Source organism: Apis laboriosa, unplaced genomic scaffold (assembly GCF_014066325.1).
Source record: "Apis laboriosa isolate Shangri-la unplaced genomic scaffold, ASM1406632v1 scaffold56_cov145, whole genome shotgun sequence".
Classification (NCBI taxonomy): Eukaryota; Metazoa; Arthropoda; class Insecta; order Hymenoptera; family Apidae; genus Apis; species Apis laboriosa.
In genome coordinates, this window is record NW_025223765.1 from 1,493,321 (window position 1) to 1,505,899 (window position 12,579).

The 12,579-nt window shown below is 18.5% G+C and overlaps 1 protein-coding gene across 1 annotated transcript in view; it reads right to left on the reverse strand.

Moving 5' to 3' along the window:
• LOC122717741 (metabotropic glutamate receptor 3-like) overlaps nt 1-12,579 on the reverse strand; it is a 75,121-nt gene that overhangs the window by 52,950 nt on the left and 9,592 nt on the right. Inside the window, exons 3-6 of the mRNA XM_043942111.1 lie at nt 12,440-12,576; nt 11,603-11,751; nt 10,507-10,703; nt 5,870-6,186 (exon numbers count right to left, since the gene is read on the reverse strand). Of these exons, the coding sequence (XP_043798046.1) occupies nt 5,870-6,186; nt 10,507-10,703; nt 11,603-11,751; nt 12,440-12,576 (800 nt within the window). The remainder of the gene's footprint in view (nt 1-5,869; nt 6,187-10,506; nt 10,704-11,602; nt 11,752-12,439; nt 12,577-12,579) is intronic.

A 12,579-nucleotide genomic window follows, 5' to 3' on the forward strand; every position in this document is an offset into this window, starting at 1 on the left:
AATGGAGGATTTACTATATATTCATTTTCAAACTTTCAAATTTATAGAATATTTTAAAGCTATTTCTTTAGACATACAATTTTTTGAATGACATTGACTTCAATTATTAGAAAATTACGTAATAATAGAAAATTATGTAAATAATATTTATTATATTTGTATTTATTATTTATATAATATATTATTTATATATTTATATATTTGTACTTATTTATTATTTTTATTATATTTATTTATTATAGTTATAGTAATATTATTTTATTTAATTATTTTGGCAAAATTAATATTTAAAGGAAATCCTTGATATATATTATATAAATAAGATATACATTATTAGAATATACATTAATTAGATTGATTGTTTTTTATTAATAATTTTTATAATAATTTATTAACAAAACGTAAAAGAAATTTTTGCATGCAAAAGTATTTAATTAAATTCTAGATCTTTATTTTTTAAAAAGATGAATTTTTAAGTTGCAAATACATAATTCATTTTGATCTTCGAAATGAGTAAAATATAATGTAATAAAAAAAAATTTAACTTTAAACAAATAATATTAATTTCCATGTATTAGATAATAAAATCCATCTATAATATTTAAATACCATAATCTACTTATGGTATTTAAAAATTTAATTAAATATTTAAATATATAGTTTTATAATATATAATATAGTATATAATATAGTATAATATAGTTTTTAAATATATAATTTCTTAACTCATGCGTAATATATAATTTCACACTATGTAGATGTAAATTTGATTGTGATAAATCTCCCGCGCTTTCTTTTATTTGCACCATTAATTGACTTAAATAAACTTACCTATGATTCTTGATTCTTCTTTATCGACTTTTATTTGAATTTATGTACCGTTGGTATTATCATCTTTACCTTCGCATTACCTTTCGTTCCGTTTACGATTTGTTTATATAGCTGGCTTTTTCTTTAATACAGCTCTTTCTTCAACAACCGTTAATTGTTTACGTTTTTTATTTTCTTCTTTTTTGTTTCAATTTCTCGAATGTTCCACACTCTTCTGTCCTCGTGATCATAAAGGTTAACTATCGTCTTCAAATCGTTTCTTTTAACCATTGTAAAATCATAATCTTTTTCATAACGATTATTAAAATATTACAAATTGCTTTCCGTTATATAAAAAGGTAACACACAATGTTTTAATTACGTTAACATTGTTAACATCGCAACTATGTTATCAATATTAATGTAATATACGATTGAGAAAAATGTTTCGATTAAAAACATTAAAATCACGATTTTTCTTTTCTTTTATTATTTTATCCACATTCACAGCTAATTCGCAGTTAAATCTCACTATAAATCACGATAAAAATCCGAATATTGATCTCAAACGATCTTAATAAAAATCTCACTTCTAAAAAGTGGTTCTCTTTACTTTCGTACTTGTCAGTATCGCAGTTCGTTTCCAACTGATTTAAACTATTCAAATTGAATCAGTACTGTCACAAATTAAAGGAAACGCATGCGCAAAAGGCTAACATGACGCACAATTTCAAATATGATGAGAGATAATTACGATTCCAGAGAGATCTTTACTATTATAATATTTATATCATTATTTTAATTATTTATTTTATTTTATTCATTTATTTTATTATTGTATTTTTGTATTTTGTTTATTTCTATCTTTATTTAAAGTAATTATTATTTTTATTTAAAGTAATTATTTTTTTTGTTTTCTTTTATTTAAATAAAAAATGAAAAAAAATTCCGTTTCAGAAACTAAAATTAGAGATAAGATGTTAAAAAAAACATTGCAACTTTCAATCTCAATTTGCTATCATGATAAAAAATTGATAAAAAATGATAAAAAATCATTTATGTTGATTCTTATTTATATTGTCAAAATTTTTCACTCTAATAATTTTAATAAATATTTAAATAAATTTATCCAAAAACAATATACCAATTATACTTTATATCTATTTTATGTAATTCCGTTCCTTTTTTTTTATTTTCTGTGTTTACTTCTTGTACTTGATTTTAACATCAAAGGTTATATCTTTAAATAATTAAATAAATAGAAAAGATAAGGTTAAGGTAATAAATAGAATAAGATGAAAAATATCATTTTTTCTCCTTATTATTTATAATATATATTTTAAAATGGATGGATTTTTTATTATATTTTTAGCATAATAATTGAATAAATAATACAATAGAAAATTAACATGAAATTCCAATTTTATTTGTGTTTTTAAAAATAATAAAAAAAATTATTAGCTTAAATGAATAAAAGAATGAAAAAGAGTTTTGTATACTAGTATATTTTATTATTTAAAAAAATGCAAAATTAGAATAAAATCAAAAAATTTGATATTTTAATTTGATTTTGACATTATTGATATTATTTATTCACATAAATTGTAGTTAGAAAGTGTTAAAATAGTAAATTTGTTATTTTATCATAATAATGATGATCCTGTATAATCTTCCATATCTATCTATTAAAATTTCTATATCTTATCTATTAAAATTTAATTAAATTATATTAAAAATTATCTAAAAAAATGTTATTGAATTATATTAAATTTGTTTGGTCATAAAATAATTCGTTACAAAATTGGGCAATAATTAAGGATTGCTATTAATAATTAATAAATCCTTATTTTAATACATATAAATATAAGATGAATTGAAATAAGGAAAAAATTCTTTTTTTTACTATTTATGATTTTTAATAATAAATTCTGGGTAAAATAATAATTGAAATAAAATAGAAACAATATTTTCCTAAAATATATTACATTGGTTAATTTGAAATAATTATTTACTTTATATATATTAATAGAAATATTATTTAAAATATTTATTTAAGTATATATATATATATGAAATACATATTTCAATTATATATTTTTCATCAACGCCAATGAAAAAATTATTGTTTCGCAGGACTAGTTATAAAACCATAATATTATCTAACTGATTTTCTATTTGAAATATGTACATTACCAAAGGCAAATAAATAAATATTTAACAAAATAAATATTTAACGGATATTAAACGATATTATGAATTATTTCAATTTGTATTTCTTTCTTAAACGTATATTTTGATTGAAGATAATAATATCCGATTTACTTCCTACTTTTAGCAGTAATCTTTAAAAATATTTAACATAATTTTCTTTAAATTTAAGATTATGAATTATTAATTGAAATAATTATTCTTGCATATATTCAAAAAAGTATATATATCAAATAAATATTTATTTTATAAAATAATTTAATAATTTAATAAAATAAATTTTTATTTTATAAAATATATTATTTCAATTAATAATTTCATATGTATATAAAAATTTCATTATATATATAAAAAATACGTATTTTCAAATTTTTGTATGTAATATTAAGAAATAAAATAAACATCATCTTATTTAAATAAATATATTCCAATTATTATTTTCAATAGTTTTTATTTAAAATTTATCCAGTTCTGTGCACAGCATATCGAAATTAAGATGAAACAACCATCATTGAGCACCACTGCCACATGTTTTGCTAAACTATTTCGTTTCTATATTAAAAACAAGAATGATCTTGTAAGTTTCTTCTTGATGTTTTTATTAGTAAAAAGATTTGTTCTGTCGCATAGTATGATTAGATTTTTTTCTTTTTCCTTTTAGTTTTCGAAATAAATTGAAAAATATCAGCAAAAGTGGATGCATTTCAGATACATTTTTAACTATAATTATTATTTTAAAAACGTTTATAATTTCATAGAATTATTTCATGTTAAGAGCAATCAAATTAAAATAATTAATAAATAATCGTAAAAACATGAATTTTCGAAATTGGAAAATTATCATTTTTTTTAAAATTGATTTTTTCAAAAATTGTTGTTATAAAATTGTTTGTTACAAAAAAGTTTGTTACAAAGTTAAAATTTATCGAATAATCATACAATTTTTTATATTTTTATTTTTCTCTAACGTATAATTATATTTATTTATATTATATAATTATTATATATATATTATATATAATATATAATATTATATATTATATTTAGTATAGATAAAAATAGTATAAATAAAGTCTGAGAGATAAAATGATTTAAAATAGGAGTAAAAATAGCAAAATTATATTGAAGATTTCGTGAAGTATTTAAAAGTTAATCAATATATATGTGTCTTAATTCTATCTGTAATTAAATATGCAATCAATAAGAAGTTATACTATGTGCAAGAATAAATAAAAAATATAATAATATTTTTTTCTTTATAATATATTTTTATAATCTTATTTTTAAAAAAATCAAATATATATAATATATAAAATAAATCAAATATTTTAGAAATTATTCAATTCTATTTGAGTATATTATTCAATTTTTTTGTTGTATTATTATTGAATCATAAAATATGTTTACTACTCTCCACTAATTATTTAATCATATTTCAAAATTTACTAAGTTTATATATATTTGATAAATATATATAATTTGATTCTTTTAAAAATTCTCCAATATAATTTTATTTTCAATTTTTAATTATATTTTCAATTTTTATCTTATTTTGTGCTATATTATCTTTTAATTTGTACCAAGAATTTTAATCCATATTTTTTAATGCTATATTATTAAATAGTACTATTAATGATATTTATTAATGATGTTATTATAATATATTTATATAGAGAGTTGTGTATTGTTATGAATGTATTGTTATGAGACATTTTTAAAATCTAGATTGATTTTGAATATCAGAATAAATACAAAAATATCAAGATAGTTGTTTCAAGTTCAAGTTGAGATTTATATTATAAAATATAAGAAATTTAAAATTAAGAATATATATATATATATTTTAGAAATATAAAATATAAAATATAAAATTTTAGAGAATATAAAAAATATAAAAATTTAAGTATTAGATAAAATGAAACTATTCATATCATAATCTCAATATATATAATATAATCCGTCTCATTTCATTTAACACATAAATTTCAATAATTTAATAAATAAGCCTCAATCTCAAAGAAATTTTTGTACATTAACTTTTGTGTTTATTTTTAGATTCTCTAAAAATGTTTCATGAATATGTTAATATTCTGTATAAAAAATAAAGAAATTATATTTATTTTAACTTATATATTGCGAAATTATTGATATTATATTATTTTTTATGTTATATTTTATATAACATAAACATATAACATTATATAACATATTTTATATTTTACATATATCAGAATATTACTAATATTAAATTGTCCTAAAAGTTCTTTTCGTTATTTGTTTGTACTTATTTTAGAAAATAATGTAAATAATTTGAAAAATCATACATACAGTCTAGTTTATTTGAAAATACTTCATTTTTTTCATTGAATATTCTAAATCTTTTTCCAAAATTTACTAATTAATAATAATAGAAAGTTATAAATTGATAAGATTATTAACTATTTGATTTGATTTTCTATTAAAAAAATTGGTATTCTCTTAACGATATTAGGAATCATCTCGACTTTTTAAGTACTTAAATCAAACTCATTTTGAAAAAAGAGAATAGTAGATGTTCCAAAGAAATAAAATTTAAAAAATTTTAATTAACACAATTTACATATAAAGCATATAAAATTTTTATAAATAATAAAAAACATTATTAAAATACATAGTAAATATGATCCAGCTCGATCATTATTCTACAAAGACGAAATCAAAAGTTTTATATTTATATGTATAGGAAAAAGACAAAAAGAACCTTCTGAAATAATTTAATATCATCTTCCTTCAATTTCTCCTAAATAAATAAAAATAATCTATCAAATGATTTTCTTTTTTCTTTTAATTTAAAAGAAAAACCAAGACTCACCTTTTTAGAAGAAAAATATTTCGTCTCTTCCACATAGACGCAATTATGATATGTTCGCCAAAATTCGCGGAACCAAGGATTCTTTTGTTCATGATCAAGAGTCAATTCCATGAAATACTCATCGAAGCCAGATAAGGGCGCATAGAGTGGTTGAACAGCGAGAGCACCTTCCAACACGATGGTTTGCTGGTAATTTATGTCGTTGTGATCTGGCCATGCATCACTGCACAACCAAACGAATCGAGAGCCAACATCAACGCGCCTCGCTGCCTCCAGAACTCGCAATGTTGTTGCTTTTTCCGCGAACAACACCACCACTGTAAATAGCCATTCAAAAAAGTTTCTTTTTCTCTTGATTGGTAAGAATAGTTTTCCAAATGGATGTATTCTAATGGATAGGAAAACTATATTAAAATTTTGTTAAAGATACTTAATATGAGTTAATGTTGTAATATCGTGTAAAATAGGTATTAAAATTTTATTTTTTAGTATTTAAGTATGCGAAATATATAGCCATTTATTTTTTCTTCTTTTTTTCTAAGTTAATTAGGATAATTTTTTTATTTTTATTTTTAAAATAATTTTTATTTTTTAAATAAATGTATCAAAATATTATATTAAAATTTTAGTAAAGTATTTAATATGAATCATGTTTTTAATATAATAATTAATATGATCATATGAAGTAAGTATTAAAATAAGTTATTTTTGTAAACTGAATTGATATTTAAATATGTATATATTATAAAAAACATATTGAAATAGCAATATTATTAATAATTACCATAGGAGAAACTTACTTTCAGAAAATTTTATTAAATATAAAAATTAAATATAAAAATTATCAAAAAATAAATTTGTAAAATTATCAAAATTGTTTATTTATTATGTAAATACTTTAAGAAATATTTTTATAATAAACATAATTTTAATAAAAAATTGTTTTAAAAAATTTAAATAATTGTGATAATAAATAATAAAATAATAAAAATACTTTATATGTAAAATATATAAAAATGATTTTATAATATATATAGTGTCGATTAACAAATCTTGATTCATATCATTTAAATTATTTGTTCAAATTCAATATACATAATTTGATATGTATTCAATACTATCTATTATTATGATAAATCTATGCGCTTTGAGATTGATTAATATTTTTCGTTAATAATTCGTTATCAAAACCAAAACAAAAATTTTTGCGAAGAAAAAAATTACTTCAAATTACCTCAAAAATCATCAATTAAGCTTAATCATCACATAAGTTTCATCGGCTTCTGAAACATCTTATATGATATTTATCATATATATGTACATGAATTAATAAATATTTCTTAAATAGATTGTTTCTTTTTTTTCAATTTTTACATATCTTATTTGAATTTTTTTAAACTAAAAATGTATAGATAGTATATATAGTAGATTTTAACAATTATTCTATATGAAAAATAAACAATTTCTCTTTAAAATCAATTAAATAAAAATATCAATTGAATATATCTCGAAAGAAATTTTATATTAGATTTTATAAAATTTACAGAAAAATGTAAGAAGAATTCATTATTCAATGAATAAAAAATTTGATATAATTAACATACGTTTTTCATTCGCTTTAAAAAATAAATAATATTAATAATAATCATATCAAAAAAATAAATCAACAATTAATTTTTTAATAATTGAAAAATTGCATAAAAATCATTGTTTTTGATGTATAAATTCATTGGATATAAAAATAAGTTTTTTTTTAATTAACAAAATAATAAAATAAAAGAACGATAAAGAATAAAACATAATAAGAATTTTGATACACCTTTCTTCCATATTTGTTCTCTTTTTCTTTGAAGTTGTTAATCTTTAGTATTATCGAGTATTAAAAATTTTGCCAATGTATTTTCTATATTACAGTTACAGTACAGAATTCATTTTTACAAATTTATAATAAACACTCTTTTTCTAAACATTAATTATCAATTAATAGCAATTTTTCTATGTTGTAAATATCTGTTGTAAATATGTATAAATATCTTCATTTTATATCAAAATATTTAACTCTTTTGGACGTTTATATTAAAACAAAACGATCAATAATATAACATAGAAAAAAAGAAAGAAATATTATGACTGATAATATAATAAGAGCAAAAAATAAAAAGTCTGAAAATATATCTAAATACATTTTGAAGAAAAACAAAAAAATAAAAATTTTAAAACCTTCGTGACACCTTAAAAGTTAATTTTGTAAAAATTATCTTTAATAAAATTACAAAACAAAATCAAAATTGAATCAAAAATGATAGTATGATTGGGATCAATTAATATGCCATTAAATTACACATCAATTCTTCAACTATAAAACTATATTAAAATTTGACTATGCTATGAAAATATTTAACTCTTACTCCGTAAATGAGAGTTATTATTCCGATACATTTTTCAGTACAAAAAATAATAAAAGTTTTTGAAAAAAATCTGGAAAAATTTATGTAATATTTCTCAAATATTCTAAATTAAGATCATATAATAAAAAATTTCAAAAAATAATTTGTGCGAATTATTATTATTGCAAATTATAAAAGTGAAAAACCTGACCTTTTTAGAAATGTCTGGATATGAATAACCCCCATTTAATGAGTAAGAGCCTTTTTCCATTATTCAGTTCTCGTCTTCCGATTAAAAATGAATGTCAATCGATTATCGATTGATATAATACTCGTTTTCCATACTGTCATTTATATATAATCGAGTGGCATCAAAAATGCTTTGTAAGAAAAAAAAAAAAAAAAATAGAATAATAAGAAATGTGGAAAATGACCGATTGATAATCGACTGACATTTAATTTCAATTGAATGGCAAAAAAAGACTTTAAAAATTAATAAAAAATTTAAAAAAAGAATAGAATAGTAAAAAAGTATTTTAAAAATAAGAGAAAAATAAACATTTTGTTTTTTGATTTAAGAAATTTTGGATTAGTTATAAATAAAAAATTAAATGAATAATTTTACAAAAATTTCATATAAAATATTTTACATAAATAAATATTATTAATTTTAAGAAATTTGTGAAATTTTCATCTCTTAAAAAATTAGAAAATCAGAATAAATATGAGATTAGTATAAATTGAAAAAAAATGAGTTATGAAAGTATATATAAATGTTTTATCATAATTAAAATTTAATAAGATATTAATCTTAAATACAATAATATAATTAGAATTTATTTTGTTTTATAATAATCATATATTAAATTTCGTTCTACAAAATCACAGTGAATCCAGAATAAATATGATAATTATTGAATTTACAGTTTCAAATAGCAGATTTTTTTTAGATTTTTTTTTTCAAATTTATTATCTGATGATTGAAATCTGAAAATTGAAATTATTATTCATTGATAAATTTCAAATGTCTCATATTATTGTTTCATTTTATTTCTTTTAATCATAAAAAATGAAAAAATAAAATATTTCAAATATTAATTACAATAATATTATACAATTATTATAAATATTATAATTATAATTATAATTATAATATACTTTTATAATTCTTAATTATTTTTAGTTCTTTGAAAGAAAATTAAAATAAATAAAAATAAATTTTATTTAAATATGCACATATAAAAATTTTTTGTTATACGAAATAAAAATAAAAAAGATCTATATAAAATGAATACAAAGAATTAATAAATGAAAAACTTTTGCGAAAAATTGTTGTAATAATTGTTAAACTATATTATACTGATATACAGATTAAAATTTTTAATTATCCTAATATTTCTATTTTTTATACTTGTAAATATTCTTTTATTTATGTATTATAATTCTAAAAACAATCAAATTATTATACATATAATATATAATACATTATATGTATTGATTCTGAAATAGTTATGAAGAAATAAAATAATATTTTAACAGTTTTACAGATTAAAAATATTTTAAGTCTATATCGGTTACAATTCTGATTAAAAAATCATTATTATATATCATTATTATATATTCTAAAGTTTTTATGTTAGTTTTATATCTTAATACGTTAAAAACATAATACATAATATGTTAATTACATATTGCAATATTGCTACATATTTTATATTTTCAATTTATTTTTTCATAAAAAAATCCATTAAATTTGTTTAATTCGAAATATCCTGTGTAGAGTTTATACATCATTTCAGTTCTTTATAACTATTTATAAAATCAGAATTATAATACATTATAATACATATCACAAAATTGAATCTAATTATATTATAGTTTCAAGATATGATTTGCTAATCCAAAATGATTTAATATTTAATTTGCTAAAATGCTAGATAAATGTAATATTTGAGAAATACCTCGAACGTCAATTTTTTTCGATAATTGTCGATTTAATCTAATTAGTTTTAAAATAAATTACTGATCCAAAATGATTTAACATACACTGGATTAGGATATAAAAAATATATACTGGATTAAAATATAATATTTAAGAAATATTTCGAAATATTTCAATGCTACGAGATATTATTAGTCTAACCTAGTTTCAAGATTCATTATTGTTAATTCAAAATAATTTAATACATATTAAATTACGATATGGAATAATGGAAAACATTGAATTAGAAAATAATATTCGATAAATACCTTTAACGTTCGTTTTTTTGACAATATTACGGACCACGAAATCATAATCATCATCCTTGAAATGATCTTTACTAATTCGATGTCGTGTGCTAAAGCATATCGAATACTCGGTTGCCAATGATGCCAACATCTCGTATCCGTGGTTCCCATACTCCGAGTCCGTGTAAACGACCGATACGTACGACCATTGAAATTGGCTAACAATGGATTAGATAAAAAAATATAAAATAGAACGAATCTATTTAAATATAACAAATATACATATCTTGATACAACAATTCAGAAACTTAAATTAAATTATAATAAAATATTTTTATTATAAATATTTTTATAATTTTAAATTATAATATAATAAAATAGAATAAAAATTTATATATATATATATATATATATATATATATATATAGAGAGAGAGAGAGAGAGAGAGAGAGAGAGAAAATATATTAATTGAAAGAAACCAGATCTTAATTATTTAAAATCTTTATTTTTAAAAAATTTTTGATTACTTTTCATTTGATAATCCAAGTATTTTCTTTTCAAATTTCTACTTCTATAATCTTCTTAAATTTCTATAATTATATTTCTATAATTATACATATTATATATATTTCTATAATTATATATATTTCTATATTATATTAAATTTCTTGTTATCAATTATTCACTATTTTTTGAAGTTGATAATTATTAAATAGTTATTATAATAATTATTATTATTGATATATTTTAATTATAAATTTAATTATGAATGAATACTTGAAACGTATAAATGAATTCTAAAAGAAAACAATTTATATAAAAAATTATATTTTTAATTATTTGCTGTTTGATAGTTTAAACTGATTAATAATTATCGGAGATAATTAATCCTATTCAAATTTAAATAAATATGTATATAAATTTGAATTTATATTTATATTAATTTAAAAATAAAATAACACAATAACAATAAAAATTATTATAATATAATATAAATAATAACAGAATAAAAATTAAAATACAAATTTTATATAAATAATTATTCAATTAAGAATTTATTTACAAATTTATTACAATAAATTTCAATATAATATTCTCTCGATTATATATTACTTACCGTAGAACTTCGAGCATTGCTCGCGCTTGATTCACATCATTAGGAACTGTACGAAAAAACCTTGGAAATTTCTCCTTGTTGCTGAGAAAAGGCGACGTGGCCATGTACGAAATCTGCGGTATCGGAAACAAACCCAGCACTGATGCGACCTGTAAACCATAATTTCGAATTTAGAATATTTGAATATTTAATTATAAAATTATGAATTATTTCGAATCAATATTAAATATCAAGTAATAAATTTGATTATTTTGAATTTTTAATTTTTAAAAATTTTTTAAATTTTGATCATTGTGAAGTTCTTGAAAATCTTAATAAATTCGAAGATTTTAAATAAATAAAATGAGTTAAAATAATTCTCAAGAATTTCAAATCTAAAGATCTATAATCTATAAAATTTTTAAATCAAGAAAAATTTCAGAAAAAAAATTTTAATTAAATAAAATTTAGTAATAATTTTATTAATTAAATAATTTCAGATCGATATCCTATTGATACCATTATCGATAATTCGATATATCGATAACGAATGAAAATAATTGAAATTCTTAAAATTTTTTATTTTTTCTTATTCAAAGTTATTAGTAATGTTAATGTTTATTCATAATTTTCATTGAATTTTCAAATTATATTAAGATATCAATAATATGAATACAAATAAATTAATCGAAATAAATCATTTATTTATTTTTATTGCAATTTATAAATAAATAATATTTTTACTTATTTTAATAATAACTTTGAATAAACAAAAATAGAAACATTATCCGTTAATAATATTATCAATATATTGAAAATATATCGATAATCGGTAGTCACAATTCTATCGATACCTACTTGAATGGTAACCGAACTTGATTCAGCTCCGAGTACTGCGACCACGTGATCGAAATCACTATTCAAAAATTTTGGCACACTTTGGTCTCCGCATCGGTAATTTATGGATCCGAATCGATCGCTGCGCACTATCAAACCTA